This window comes from Cervus canadensis, chromosome 7, assembly GCF_019320065.1.
Source record: "Cervus canadensis isolate Bull #8, Minnesota chromosome 7, ASM1932006v1, whole genome shotgun sequence".
Classification (NCBI taxonomy): domain Eukaryota; kingdom Metazoa; phylum Chordata; class Mammalia; order Artiodactyla; family Cervidae; genus Cervus; species Cervus canadensis.
Window position 1 is genome coordinate 82599463 of NC_057392.1, and position 15713 is coordinate 82615175.

At 42.3% G+C, this 15713-nt stretch overlaps 1 protein-coding gene across 1 annotated transcript in view; it reads left to right on the top strand.

The window, feature by feature from the left end:
• Nucleotides 1-15014, top strand: part of RARRES1 (retinoic acid receptor responder 1) — a 42220-nt gene extending 27206 nt beyond the window's left edge. Inside the window, exons 3-6 of the mRNA XM_043473899.1 lie at nt 1582-1765; nt 4911-5047; nt 14563-14625; nt 14705-15014. Coding sequence (XP_043329834.1) covers nt 1582-1765; nt 4911-5047; nt 14563-14625; nt 14705-14854 — 534 coding nt within the window. The 3' untranslated portion in view covers nt 14855-15014. The remainder of the gene's footprint in view (nt 1-1581; nt 1766-4910; nt 5048-14562; nt 14626-14704) is intronic.
• The last annotated feature ends 699 nt before the right edge of the window (nt 15015-15713 follow it).

The following is a 15713-nucleotide window of genomic DNA, read 5'->3' on the forward strand; positions in this document are numbered from 1 at the left end:
GAGGCAGAGCTTCAGAGAAGGCAGGACCCCTCCAGTGGATGCTTCTGGAGGAAAGTTGACCGGACAAGCCAACGTGGCTTATTAACCTAAGAAATAACGTTTTCTTAGAGCATAGGAAGGTGCTTTTGGTTTCTGCGTTGCCAGTGGAGGTGTTCTTTAAAGCAAAAGGGAAAGTGACCACTAGATTATTTTGACCTACTGTGCTTCTCTGAAGGGCATGGTGAGCTAATTGACAGGGTAAGGAGAGTTCTTTCATCTTCAGGCAACTGCTTTGATTCTGTGGGGCCAACTGGGTTGGCGGGGCGGGGGGAGGAAAAAACAAAAGGGGACAACACCCATTTCCTTTCCTCTGCCTTGGAAATAGCTTTGACATCAAAAGAGCCACGTGCCAGCCCTGTCTTTTGCCCTTGATAAGCCTCTTCCAGAATGCTGCCTTCACCGTTTCCCTGTGTGGCCCTGATGATTAGGAAAGCCTATTGCAGTTTTTGTGGGGTTTTTGGCTTTAGTTCCAGGAGGAGGCTTCTTAGGTAGATCCAGTCTTGATTACAGTTTGTTTGTGGGCTTTTATTTATTTATTTATTTTTGGTTGTTTTAACTGGGACTCCACACAGTTCAAATGACTGTAAAAGGGAAAAGAATTTAGTTGGTCAAGCGACCAAGTTGTTACAGGAGTTAATTCGGGCCATGAACTTCCTCAAATCATAGGCCCAGTGGATGGTTTGAGCGAACATGCATTTTTCTGGGAAGTGGTTCCTTGGCTTTTATTGTTAGATTAAGGAATCAGTGACCTAAAAGGGTAAAGAACTGTCCCAGAAATGAGTCGTGCACTTGATGTCTACTTAAAGCATCCAGCCACCCAGCTCCATGTGTCTCTGGGTTGGAAAGTAAGTGAGGGAGATCCCAGAACACTCAGCGTGTCTCGGTTTCCATGTGAGTATAAGCCGACAGCCCTCGGTCACGTGGATACTTGGAGCAGCCCCACTGGGGTGGTTTGTGCCTCTGCTTCTTGCAGATTATATCTCGGGGCTCTCACAGAGCTAGGGCCCCGGCATCACAGACACAGCTCAGGTCCTGGCTGACCACTTATTAGCTGTGACACATGGAGGAGGTTCCTCTTTAAACGTCACTCTTAATCTGTAAAATTGGAGTAAGAGGACCAAATTCATCAGGCAGCATGATGGTATTGTCGCTTGTGTCATGGAGATCGGCTTCCTCTTGGTCAGAGTTTGCAAGCGTGAGTTCCAGTTGGGCATTACATTGGTCCCAGAGAGGAGAGTACCCATCCTAGAGTTTTGAGTTGAGCAGCACTCACAGCTGTCAGTGAGTATTTCTTTGGGAAAAGGCCCAGCCTGCTTTCCTAAGGGCACCATCAGAAAGCAGGAATTTAAAAGACAGCAAAGGCTGAAGATTGTTGTGTTCAGTGTGAGCCCCAAAATCACACTCTACAAAGCAGACCACTGCATGTGCATGCCAGGGCATGCCTGCCGGGTACGGGACGCTCCCCAGTCTTGTGTTTGTACGTTGGGCTGGGTGGGAAGTGATGAGGAACCATCTCTTGTAATTTCAAAATTTTTATTTCAGGAAGATGAGAAACGTCTGGGAAAATGTTCTGCTCAAGTATTTTTCAGGAATGAGAAGCCCAGACCGGCCGTTAATGTGACGTGTACTCAGCTCATTAAGAAGGAGAGGAGACAGGAAGAGGATTACCATCTCTACAAGCTCATGAAGCAACTTAAAAGCCCCTTGAACACAGTCAGCATTCCTGGTATGTACCCGTCTCTGGAATTTCTATATTCAGGAGTGTGTGTCATTACTAAGTCTCAAGAAGAATGCTCATGTAAAAATTTATTTCCCAAATGGCACTTGAACGACAGAAGGTGGTTTGCCTCATTATTTAAACAAAATTCAGAAGTATCCTTTTCCGGTTCTCCTCCTCCAGTACGAGATAGTGACTCCATCCCAGACGCGGGCAGGGCAAGAGCTCGACTCCAAAAGAGGTGGAGGTCTTTGTAACAGGACCCACACACAGAGGTGCAGTTTTCAGGGTTGAGTCCAGGAGCCGAGGAGATATTCCTAGAGGTTTCTGGTGGTGGCTTTGGGAACTTAAAGTGATGAGACCCCATCCAGGGCCTTGGCTGTGCCCAGCATCGTGTTCTGCACCAGGGCTGGGCGAGCCGACTGTCTTGGGGCCTTGCTGGGAGGCTGTAGTGGAGTCGAGCTGATCTCATTTTAGGTCCAGAGCTAATGGGCAGTGGTGCCGTCTCTTCTAAGAAATGAACCTTGCTTCTCAAGTGACTCAGCTGAAGTGAAGCAGAGCCCATTTGCTCTGGCACTAAGAGACCCAGCACTTACTGGCAAATCCAATTTCCAAAACCACAAAGTCATCCCTGCACCTGCACTTAGGCATTAGACTTGACATCTGACCACGGTGCTCCCTGTCTCTCTCTCAGCTTGCTCACTTGCCGGGAGGCTGTGAGAGGCCCCGTTTCAGCATGGAGGCCCTGCGGTCTCCATTCATTACTGCATCTGTGTCCCTCCATTACGGGGTCGAGTGTTCTGACAGACCTGGAGGTCGGATCCTGCTCTTTGCGCTTCTCAAATGCAGAGCTTGGATCGGTCTCATTATAGGTCTCTGACAACTTGGATTAAATCCTGTTCCAAAGAATCAGAATCTCATACTGTAGTAGAATTTGCTTATATTTAACTGCCTGAAATAAGGGGGCCACTGACAAATACTTACAATCTAGTTACTTAGGGATTGATCCCCTCCTTAGCTAAATGCAAGTGGGAAGAAAGGGGGGCTTCCCAAGTGGCGCTAGTGGTAAAGAACCCACCTGCCAGTGCAGGAGACATAAGAGACGCAGGTTCGACCCCTGGGTCAGGAAGATCCCCTGGAGAAGGAAATGGCAACCCACTCCAGTCTTCTTGCCTGGAGAATCCCATGGACAGAGGAGCCTGGCGGGCTGCAGTCCCTAGGGTCGCAGAGAGTCGTACACGGCTTAGCGACTTAGCACACACCCCTCCTTAGCATTAGCTGGGGAAATGTGGTTTTATATATTCCTCTTAAAACACAAATTTTTAGAAATCATTTTGGACCTTCTCTTTTAAATATTTATTTACCACAGGATTTCTAGATTTTGGACACTTTTTAATAGTACAGATTAAAAGTCCTATATGCCCATAAGGATCATTCTATAATAATACAACAACATGTTGCTATGAAGATTCAAATAATTTAATGGAGTGTATGTTTTTATCAATGAAACCTACACGTTCTCTTGTCACTTTAAATTCAGCAGAGACATTTAATGGTGTATTTATAGCCTGTATATATAAAATTATCTACTTACAACTGAAAAGGTTTGGTTTTGGATAAAGTGAATTAAAATCCATTTTGGAAGCGCCGCCTTAGCGCAGTGGGCAGCGCGTCAGTCTCATAATCTGAAAATCCATTTTGGAGTAGGCAATGCAACTCTCAGCCGATCCCATTATTTAATCAACCCAGGGTTTTTGACTGTTGAGCAGTTTTCTCTACAATTGGTGAGTGAGAAGAGCTAATCCATTTTATGATATCTTTGCTCTGCACTGTTTTTCCCCTAAAAAGTAACTGTCTAGTTTTCATTATGAGTAAAAAATTTCACCTTTTCTAATAAGTTCATAAACTTCCTATAGATGAGCCCAATATGTTACATATAAAAGACTGGGGAATAACCAGCCAAAGTCCAGAGTGACTGCGTCAGTGCTACTGAATGCATGATGGACACAAATTCAGCTGTCCTCACTATTCGCAGTATTTTGTGTAACTGATTTTTCTTCTGTGGTTAATTTGTTTTGATCTCAAGATGTAAACTCAGAGTGGCACTGTAAGATGAAGGAACTCTGTCACTCTTTCTCACATGCGTGTGCGCACACACACACACGACAGGAATTCAAGGCTCAGCTCAAGTCTCATCTCTGTGACATTTCCCCCAACTTCTTCAGCCCAGAGAAACCTCCCCGTTCCCTGTGCCCTCCTCTCCTCTCTAATCTTCCTTCTCCTAAGAAAGGTATGTCAGCTGCCTTTCTACACTGTCAAGAAGAGGAGGGTAGGGTCTCTCTTTGTGTTGCCCACAGCACCCAAGCAATCAATGAATGCCTTCTGAACTGATACCGTTATAAATCAACCCAGTCAAGTTCTACCAACACAGAGCAGAATTTATGCGAAAGGATTATTTTACCAAGAAGGGTTCATTTCCTAAGTAAGCTGTTAGTATTCCTCACATATTAAACTATTATTGGGCTGCAATACAGCCCAGGAATATCTCTTTCAAACTACATAAATGATGGTTCATGGACAGCTCATAAATAACTTGCTAAAATTAGAGTTCCAAAAAGTCACAAAAGATAATTAGTCATTGTTTCCCTACCCATCCCAGTATCTGACATTAAGTAATTTTTTTTAAATAAATGCTGAATTAAAAAGATTACAGTTCCAAAGACAAAACCCACTTGATTTTTTTCATTTGGTCAAAAAAAAAAAAAAAAAAAAAAAGGTGACAGATGCTGCCACTGATTGGCTTTAACGCCTAGGATCAGAGAAGGACAAAGACATTTGCTAGATTGGTGAAGACCAGCACGTTCACTGTAGAACGAAAGTAGAAAGGGATGTGGAGAATATAACTGATAGATATTTCCATCTAATTAAAAGATGGAAGATTTTTAGGTTAATCATTACCACTCTTAGTTTGCATTTATGTAATACAGCAAATAGTCCTTAAACGGTTTTATAGTAGCTTTTTACCTACCAGGCAAGTTGAAGCATGTAAACCTCTAGACAATGAAGACACAGATGAGTCCTGTTTGACTACTGAAAATTCTAACATTTTGTCCTATAAATGTCTTGACATGCATGTGCTTTCTTGCCCCTTCAGACAGTCATGGATACATTGCTCCGTCTCTGAGGCCCATCTGGGACCTAGCTTTTCTGGGCAGCTCCTATGTGATGTGGCAAAAGACAACACCGTTTCTCCACTACTACATGTCCCAGATTAGCGGTGTCAAGCAGTGGGTAAGAAAGACAAAAACTAACTGGCTACCCGAGGGATGCAACCAGTGCAATGTTCTTAGACAGAATTAATATGAGTTTCTAGATTTGTGGCAAGAGTTTTAACTGCATTTCATTCACTCGATAAATATGTCAATGTCAGATACTCTCTTGGGGACTGAGGATAATAGCAGTGAACAAAAGACTCACATGTAGCTGTCTGTATTGGGACTCATTCTAGTGAGAGAGGACGGTGAACCGATAAACAAGAAAATGTGCCTCAGATGGTGATAAGGGCTCTGGAGAAAAATAAAGTAGGGAGAAGGGAATGTGGGGTGTTGGGAGAATTATACTTTAGTCTAAAGTCAGGCCCCTCTAATTTGAGCAGAGGTCCAGGAGAAGTGAGAGCCAGCCATGCCTCCAGAAGAGAAGGGGTTTCAGGCAGAGGGACCCGAGGCCGCAGTGTGGCTGACGGGTTGGATGAGTCCACACGAGGCCTGGAGGCCACCAGAAGGACCTTGTCATTTACTTAGCACAGGATTTTTTTAGCAGAAGAGTGGCAATCTGACTTCCAGATTGGATCGTTTTGGCTGCTATGTTGAGAACAGGCTAAACAGACAAGGGTGGAAGCAGGCAGAACAAGAGAGTATTGCAGTGACCTCGGCAAAGTCTGCTGGTGACTTGGACCAGGGTGTCAGCTGTGGAGGTGGTGAGAAGCATTTGGATTCTGAAGACAGACTAACAGTATTTGTTGATGGGCTGAATGTGGAATGTCCGACAATGAGAAAAGTTGAGGATGAGTCTTAGGATTTGGCATGAATAACCGGAAAGCTACTTTTCATTTACAGAAGAACAGATTTGGGTAGAAATTAGCTTGATTTGGGGCATTCTAAATTCCAAGTAGAGCATTTGGATAGTCCTCTGAATGTAAGAGTCTGAAGTTCAGGGGCGAGGTCCGGGTTGGTGTCAACAATACGTTGCTGCTTAGTCGCTCAGTTGTGTCTGATTCTGCAACCCCACGGACTGCAGCACACCAGGTTTCCCTGTCTTTCATCGTCTCCTGGAGCTTGCTCAAACTCAAGTCCATTGAGTCAGTGATGCCATCAAACTATCTTGTCCTCTGTCGTCCCCTTCTCCTCCTGCCTTCAGTCTTTCACAGCATCAGGGTCTTTTCTACTGAGTCATCTCTTTGCATCAGTCCTTCCAATGAATATTCAGGACTGATCTCCTTTAGACTGACTGGTTTGATCTCCCTGCAGTCCAAAGGATTCTCAAGACTCTTCTCCAACACCACAGTTCAAAAGCATCAATTCTTTGGCGCTCAGCTCTCTTTATAGTCCAACTCTCACATCCATACATGGCTCCTGGAAAAACCATAGCTTTGACTAGATGGAACAATGTTGGCAAAGTAATGTCTCCGCCTTTTAATATGCTGTCTAGGTTGGTCATAGCTTTTCTTCCAAGGAGCCAGTGTCTTTTAGTTTTGTGGCTGCAGTCACCATCTGCAGTGATTTTCGAGCCCTAGAAAATAAAAGTCGGTCACTGGTTCCATTGTTTCTCCGTCTATTTGCAAGAAGTGATGGGACCAAACGCCATGATTTTCGTTTTTTGAATGTTGATCTTTAAGTCAACTTTTTCACTCTCCTCTTTCACCTTCATCAAGAGGCTCTTTAGTTCCTCTTCACTTTCTGCCATAAGGGTGGTGTCATTTGTGTATCTGAGGTTGTTGATATTTCTCCCAGCAGTTTTGATTCCAGTTTGTGCTTCCTCCAGCCCAGCGTTTCTCATGATGTACTCTGCGTATAAGTTACACAAGCAGGGTGACAAGATACAGCCTTGACATACTCCTTTCCCAATTCGGAACCAGTCCATTGTTCCATCTCTGGTTCTAACTGTTGCTTCTTGGCCTGCATACAGATTTCTGAGGAGGCAGGTAAGGTGGCCTGGTATTTCCATCTTGTTAAGAATTTTCCAGTTTGTTGTTGTGATCCACATAAAGGCTTCAGTGTAGTCATTGAAGCAGTAGTAGATGTTTTTTTTGAAATCCTCTTGCTTTTTCTATGATGCAATGAATGTTGGTGATTTGATTTTTTGTTCTTCTGCCTTTTCTAAATCCAGCTTGAACATCTGGAAGTTCTCGGTTCATGTACTATTGAAGCCTGGCTTGGAGAATTTTGAGCATTACTTTGCTAGCCTGTGAAGTGAGTGCAATTGTGTGGTAGTCTGAACATTCTTTTGCATGGTCCTTCTTTGGGATTGGAATGAAAACTGACCTTTTCCAGTCCTGTGGCCACTGCTGAGTTTTCCAAATTTGCTGGCATATTGAGGGCAGCACTTTCACAGCATCATCTTTCAGGATTTGAAATAGCTCAACTGGAATTCCATCACCTCCACTAGCTTTGTTCGTAGTGATACTTCCTAAGGTCCACCTGACTTCACATCCCAGGATGTCTGGCTCTAGGTGAGTGATCACACCATCGTTATTATCTGGGTCATGAAGATCTTTTTTTGGTATACTTCTGTGTATTCTTGCCACCTCTTCTTAATATCTGTTTCTGTTAGGACCATACCATTTCATTCCTTTATTGTGCCCATCTTTGCATGAAATGTTCCCTTGGTATCTCTTGTTTTCTTAAAGAGATCTCTAGTTTCCTATTCTATTGTTTTCCTCTATTTCTTTGCATTGATCACTTAAGAAGCCTTTCTTATCTCTCCTTGCTATTATTTGTAACTCTGCATTCAGATGGATGAATCTTCCCTTTTCTTCTTTGTCTTTTGCTTCTCTTCTTTTCTCAGCTATTTGTAAGGCTTCCTCAGACAACCCTTTTGCCTTTTTGCATTTTTTTGGGGGATGGTTTTGATCACTGCCTCCTGTAGTGTTATGAACCTCTGTCCATAGTTCATCAGGCACTCTGTCTAGCAGATCTAATCCCTTTAATCTGTTTGTCACTTGCACTGTATTATCATAAGGATTTGATGTAGGTCATATCTGAATGGCCTAGTAGTTTTCCCTACTTTCTTCAGTTTAAGTCTGAATTTTGCAATAAGGAGTTCATGATCTGAGCCACAGTCAGCTCCCGGTCTTGTTTCTGCTGACTGTATAGAGCTTCTTCATCTTTGGCTGCAAAGAATATAAGCAGTCTGATTTCGGTGTTGACCATCTGGTGACGTCCATGTGTAGAGTTCTCTCGTGTTGTTGGAAGAGGGTGTTTGCTATGACCGGTGCATTCTCTTGGCAATACTGTTAACTTTTGCCCTGCTTCATTTTATACTCCAAGGCCAAACACAAAATAGATGGCTTTTAAAGCCACAAGAGTGGATGAGATCAGAAAATGAATGTAGACAGAGAAAGGTCATGAAAGGATTGAGTCCTGGAACACTTCTAAGTTTAAAAGTTGGAGATAGTAGAAAAGAAAGCCTTTCAAGGATGAGGGCTGATTGTTTCAAATGTTCCTGGGAAGTCAAGGAAGATGAGGACCAAGAATTGGCCATTTGATATAGTCAGTTGGCAAGCTTATCAAGAGTTGTCTCACTGGCACAGGGTGGGTGAAATGCTGACTGGAGCAGGGTAAGGAAAGAATGGGAATGGAATGGACAGTCCCTGTCTCAAGGGATTTAGCTGTAAAGGGGAATTTTAAAAAAGAGAGTAGCACTGTAGGGTGGGTCACGCGGGTTTTCTGTTGTATTTTCAGGCCGGGAGATTTAGCAACACATCTGTATGTTGATGAGAAAAACCCAGTAGAGAGGGGTGAAGTAGGACTTGTAGGGAAGAGAAGGAAGACTTGATGGAGTTAGTGTCTTTGCAGAGATACAGATCACTGTGGATTGCTGTCAGTGAGTATCTTCTGAGGACAAGGATTTGCCCAGCATCCAGTCAGCATTACTGCCAGTAAGAGCTTGGTGTGCCTATCAAAGGTCACTTGTAAAGCGGACAACTGTTTGAAATGTATTTTACTTATTGAAATGAACACATTTCTTTCCCCTGTAGAGCACTTTTTAATAGAGATGACCGTTTAATTGAGAGTTGTTCCATTAGGGGTCTGGATACAGCACTAAATCTTTTGTCAGGTCAGTTTCTCTCATCTACCAAGTCAGTCATATCCTCAACACAAGACTTTAACTGAGACATCAGGGGAAATTTTTTGTTTAGTGTAGAAAATGGTGTCAAAGTAATAGAAATAATTTTAATGAGTGTCAGAGGAAAACACAACAGGAATAGAATAACAGAGACAAAATAGAAAAAAATAGTATCTTTTAATGGCAGTGTTTTCCATTTTTTGCATTTGTACATCTCACATCACCAAAGTCATCACCAGTTTTTGCTGTGGTTCAAAAACAGCAGCTCCATTTCTGGCTCATTCTAGCCAGTCTTAATGTCTATCATCTGTCCATCAGTATCCCTCAACTAGCCTGCAAAGTGGGAAAGTGGGGACAAATGTAACTGTAGAGTTAGGAAAATCAAATGCAGAGGGAGAATGGTCACTGAGTAGTTTTAGATTTTTACTCTGTGGTATTTGGGTTTTAGATAAATAATAATTGAATGTGCAACTGCTTGCTGGGTCACCTAAGGCAAATCACTTCCCTTAGGAGTATGAAATGAAGATCAGTAATCTTACTGAAGCTGACATAAATCTAAATGCTGAAGCAACTGGGAAATTTGGTTTAAGGTTGATAGCATTTCAGATTGTTGTTGCTTCGCTGAGTTATATCTGACTCTTTTGTGACTCTGGACTGTAGCCTGCCAGGTGCCTCTGTCCATGGAATTCTCCAGGGAAGAATACTGGAGTGGGTTGCCATTAATTTCTCTAGGGGAATCTTCCTGACCCAGGGATCGAACCCTTGTCTCTTGCATTGACAGGTGGATTGTTTACCACTGAGCCCCCTGGGAAGCCCACATTTCAGATCAGAGTTATCTTATTTCTACAGGCATCTCCCATCCAAGTACTAACTGGGCCTGACCCTTGTTAGCTTGGCTTCCAAGATTAGAGTTCTCTTAAAAGAAGTATGCACAAACCCTCATAGATTTTCAAATTCTGCTATTTGGTAGCCAGTAAAGATTTTTTTGATCTTTCAGAAAAAGAAAAAAAAAAAAAACCCAGCAAGAAGCAAAACAAGCAACAATTTTTTTAAAAAGGTCACCAAGATCAGAAAGTCTCGGGACTGTCCCTAGGAGACTAGAGCCAGGAAGGCAGGGCTGACAAAGCCAAGACAGGGAAGCAAGGAGTGACGGAGGGGCCCCGTGGCCCAAGGTAGCTCAGGAAACGATAAGGGTTATAGTTTTTCTGAAAGCTCTCTGGGTGGGAACTACTATCTGTACACGCAGGGATAAGCTCACCTTTTAATCCAGTTGTGTAAGGAAGTGCAGCTTTAGAAACTCACAGCCTCAAACGAACACAGCCTGGGAGAAGAGTGGGCTAAGAAAGCCGAACTACAAATCTAAGACCCATCTTACTGGCAGCTGCTGCCTTACAATTGGAGAATAGACGTCATTCTCAGACCGTGAGGGCTAAACCAAGGGCATGGGAAATACCTGTTGACTAGGGAGAAAAAAAGATACAGACCTTACTGACATCCTTAGCCTTTGATGTGAACTGAGAAAAGTAAAGCTGTTACTTTTCTAGCATTGTTCCAAATGGTATTAATACTAGCTGCCATCAGCACCTCAAACTACCTAACCAGTAGCCGTCAGTCCGTCAGTCCAGGTCTTCACCCTAACCAGAGGCCCCCGTTGGCCAACAACAGTATATTACAGAAACCATCTTACCTGCCTTATTTATTCCGCTAAGAAAACCACCACTGACTTAAAGACACCATAAAACTCCTTGAAAAGAAAGCAGGCAAAACATCCTCTGATAAAAGTTGTAGCAGAAACTTCTTCAGTCAGTCTCCCAAGGCAACAGAAATAAAAGCAAAAGTAAATAATTGGGACCTAATCAACCTGAAAAGCTTTTGCATAGCAAAGGAAACCATAAACAAAATGACAACCTATGGAATGGGAGAAAATATTTGCAAATAATGCAACTGACGAGGGCTTCATTTCTAAAATGTACAAACAGTTCATATTACTCAATATAAAAAAACATCCCAAGCAAAAAATAAGCAAAGGAGCTAAATAGACATTTCTCCAAGGAGGACACACAGATGGCCAACAGGCACCTGAAAAGATGCTCAATACTGCTAACTGATTATAGAAATGCAAATTAAAACTACAGTGAGGTACCACCTCACAACCTGGTCAGAATGGCCATCATATTTTAAATGTCTACAAATAGAAATTCTGGAGACTTGGAGATAAAGGAAACCTCCTAAAACTGCTGGTGGGAAGGTAAGTTGATTCAGCCACCGTGGAAAACAGTATGGAGGTTCCTTAGAAAACTAAGGAATAGAAAACTAAAAATAGAATTACCATATGGTCCAGCAGTTCCACTCCTGGAACTGGACATATATCCTGAGAAAACCATCATCCGAAAAGATACTCATGTTCACAGCAGCATTATTTACAATATAGCCAAGACATGGAAGCAACCTAAAATGTCCATTAACAGATGAATAGATAAGAGGATGTAGTATAGATACACAGTATTACTCAGCCATAAAAAAGAAGTTGTGCCATTGGTAGCTTCATGGATGGACCTAGAGATTATCATACTAAGTGAAGTCACGCAAATACCATGCAATATCACTTATATGCCGAATCTAAAATATACAAATGAACTTATTTATGAAACAGAAACAGACTCACAAACATAGAAAACAAACTTACAGTTAGGGGAAAAGGGGTAGGGGAGGGATAAATTAGCAGATACAAACTGCTATATGTAAAATAACCAAAGACCTACTGTAACCTAGGAAAAAGAATATGTGTGTGTATAACTGAGTCACCACTGTACACAGAAACTAGCAACACTGTAAATCAACTACACTTCAATTAAAAAAAACAACTTATGATAGCATATACTAATAACCTAAGCCTACTTATTCTCAAAACCACACTGGTTCTGCTAGGGATCATTCCTTTTTTAGAGGGGAGTGGAGCAATAGCTGGTAGCGTGGGTCATGAGTAAGGAAACCAAACACTTCAGGTCTGTCTCTAGGAAGATCACAGTGCCGAGTTATCTGAAGAATGTGACAGCAGATCATCAGTTTGGACTAAGGTTTTGACATATGTCATGATTTGAACAAAACTAAGGGATTATTTCTCATTAAGAATAATGGCTTTCTGGCAGGCAGAGCCTTACTTGGTGTGGGCAGTGCACCCTGGATACTTGGCCAGGTTCATGGACGTGCCATGTCTGGGCTGCGGTTCTTTAATGAGCCTAGTTTTCAGTTTGGTCTAAGGTTGCTTCCTCCTGAAGGAGGAAGCATCTATAAAAACATGTGTTTCAATAACTTAATTAAGGAAAGTCTTAATTAAATGTAGAGAGTGTCCAAGCATTACAATAACCCAAATTTTTGTTTGGATTAATTGGAATGCCATCATTTACTTCAGGCCTTTTCCTGTTTTGCCTTAAATCTGGAGAGTGCCACGGTTTCCTTCAGAAATGCTATTTTCAAAAACAAAGAGGCACTGCCCTGAAAACATACATATAAGACCAATTTTTTTCTTTTTTTAATTATTTAAATTGGAGGCTAATTACTTTACAATATTGTAGTGGTTTTTGCCATACACTGACATGAATCAGCCATGGGTGTACATGTGTTCCCCATCCTGAACCCCCAGACCAATTTTTTTAACTGTAGAAATACATGGTAAGAAGATCTTGAGAAATCATGCAGGCAGAACAGAAGTCTGAGACAAGAATTACACAGCAGAGCAGCCGGCTGTGTCAACAGAGCCCAAGGTCAAGATCGCCACCAAACGAGTCAAACAGGCTAAATCCACCCCCAGAGCCAGCAACGCCCAGCTGACAGCTGGAGCCTCCAGAAGCTGTTCTTTATAGAAAAGACACTACATGTTCTCTTAGGGATTCTCTGACTCTGCAGTCTGTCTTTGGATACGTGCGTTCACCATTCATGGGTACGCTGCTCGGCAGAAGGCAAACCTACCCAGTGATGAAAAGCACCACAGAAAAGCAGTCAATTTGTGATCGATCCAGGTCCACTCTTTTCACCTTATCCCTCCCTCCCTTTCTCCACCTGATGGACATTTCATGGCTTGTAAAAAATCTTCATCAGTGTAAGCAAAGGGAAGACAGAATGCAGTATCAAGTCCTTTTTGTTTGTTTTTGCTTTTTCATATTCTTAAATAGTCTCAACGAAAACCTGGTGGATTAAAATCACAATCCAAATTAAATATTTCTTCCATTTTTTTTTTTTTAACTAAAGGGATAAGCTCTTTTGCAGCCCAAGCAGTTACTGTCAAAAAAACAGGAAATTGATTTAGTCACTCATAACATTTATAAAAATCAAATGAATAAAAGAGATGTGGGAGACTGCCTGCTTTACCTGGAAAATGTGCTGGTTTTAGAAGCAGTGTGGTACAACATGAAGAATGTGGGTGGTGGAGTCCATAGATTTATCTGGGTTTGAATCCCCATTTATCACCTACTAGCTGTAACCTCCGGAGAAGGCAATGGCACCCCACTCCAGTACTCTTGCCTGGAAAATCCCATGAGTGGAGGAGGCTGGTAGGCTGTGGTCCATGGGGTGGCAAAGAGTCGGACACGACTGAGCAACTTCTCTCACTTTTCACTTTCACGCATTGGAAAAGGAAATGGCAACCCACTCCAGTGTTTTTGCCTGGAGAATCCCAGGGACGGGGGAGCCTGGTGGGCTGCTGTCTATGGGGTCGCACAGTCGGATACGACTGAAGTAACGCAGCAGCAGCAGCAGCAGCTGTAACCTCAAGTTACCTTCCCTATAAAACAAGGGCTTACCTGGTTGCTCAGGTGGTAAAGAATCTGCCTGCAATGCAGGAGATCCAGGTTTGATCCCTGGGTTGGGAAGATCCTCTGGAGAAAGGAATGGCAACCCACTCCAGCACTCTTACCTGGAAAACCCCATGGACAGAGCAGCCTGGTGGGCTACAGTCCATGGGATTGCAAAGAGTTGGACACAACTGAGTGACTACCATTACCATAATACATATTCTTGCAAGACAGGAGAATTCCATGAGAAAATGTATGAAATGCCTAGCACAGGACTTGGCCACAGTGGCCTTCTAGAAATCCTGGTTGCCCGGCCCTTGTCTTAACTGCCTGGCATAGCAGGTCTACATATCAGCTTGAGGTGCATATATGAGTATCAATAGATTCTCCCTATCTCATAGACCTTAGTCTCCATCAAAACCTGTAAGTATTAAAGAGAAAAAGTGATAGAAAGATCTTACTAGATTTTCCTGACTTGGTGGCAAAACAGTACGAATCCATGACTTATACATCTTGATGTAGGATAGCACCAAAGGGGATGAGGCTAGACTCTAAGAGGCGGCAGGTGATTCAAGGGACCCACTGAAGAAGTTACATAAGATGAGCCTTCCAAATTCTGAGCTAATATAAACCTATCCTATCTATTGCACTAATTCTTTTTTCTTCTTCTAGAAAACAAATGATGATGCAATTGATTTTGATTATACTGTTCTACTCCATGAATTCTCAACACAGGTAAAACATAATGGTACATAGAATTGCTTAAACCAGAAGTTTTGGCAGATCATAATCTTTTAGAACTCTTGTTCCCCAGGAAATTATTCCCTGCCGTATTCACTTGGTCTGGTACCCCAGCAAACCACTGAAAGTGAAGTACCACTGTCAAGAGCGACAGACACCAGAAGAAGCCTCTGGAACTGAAGACGGATCAGCTATGGCACTGACGGAGCTTAGTAATTTCTGAAAAGCAAGAAAAATCTGTCTACACCACATTCTAAACAAAATGACTGTACTCTGCATTAAATAGCCTAAATCATTATTCTAGTAAAACAGCGAAGTATAAGGCAATATAATAATTTAGGAAAGCCTGTGATTACAAATAAATATTCAAACATTAAAAGATATTGGGATTTTCGTTTCTTGATGGGCATGGTTTAGTTTTAGCTCTGGGAACAGGTGCATACTGAACTCTGCCCAGTGACCCCACGGGTTCCTCAGGGTTTCAGCCCCAAAGTATAAAATCTAGTTAATTAGTATATACCACAGTTGGACTGATAAGTATTTATAACAAAACTGATGGTCGCATCTCTAAATCTGCATTTCTCAGTAGTTTTAACATATTGTAGGTAACTAATTTGTATTGTTAAATTGCTTCTATCTAGTATGTGAAAAAGATAATATATTTCAATGGAAGCAAATCATAAGGAAAATATTACCCATTTAAAAAGAATTACTATTTTTTATGATTTCAAGCAAGTATTCTTTTTAAATTTTAAAATAAATGTTTGTTCCTAAATGTGTCTATATAAGCAAACTTTGTGCTAAGCTGGGATTCAGTCAGTTCAGTCACTCAGTCGTGTCCAACTCTCCATGACCCCATTGACTGCAGCACGCCAGGCCTCCCTGTCCATCACCAACTCCCAGAGTTTACTCAAACTCATGTCCATTGAGTCGGTGATGCCATCCATCCATTTCATCCTCTATTGTCCCCTGCTCCTCCTGCCTTCAATCTTTCCCAGCATCAAGCTGGGATTAAAGGGTATTTAAATATTAGTTCAGATTTTACAAATAAAACTACAGAGGCTCAAAGATAAAGCTGTGTC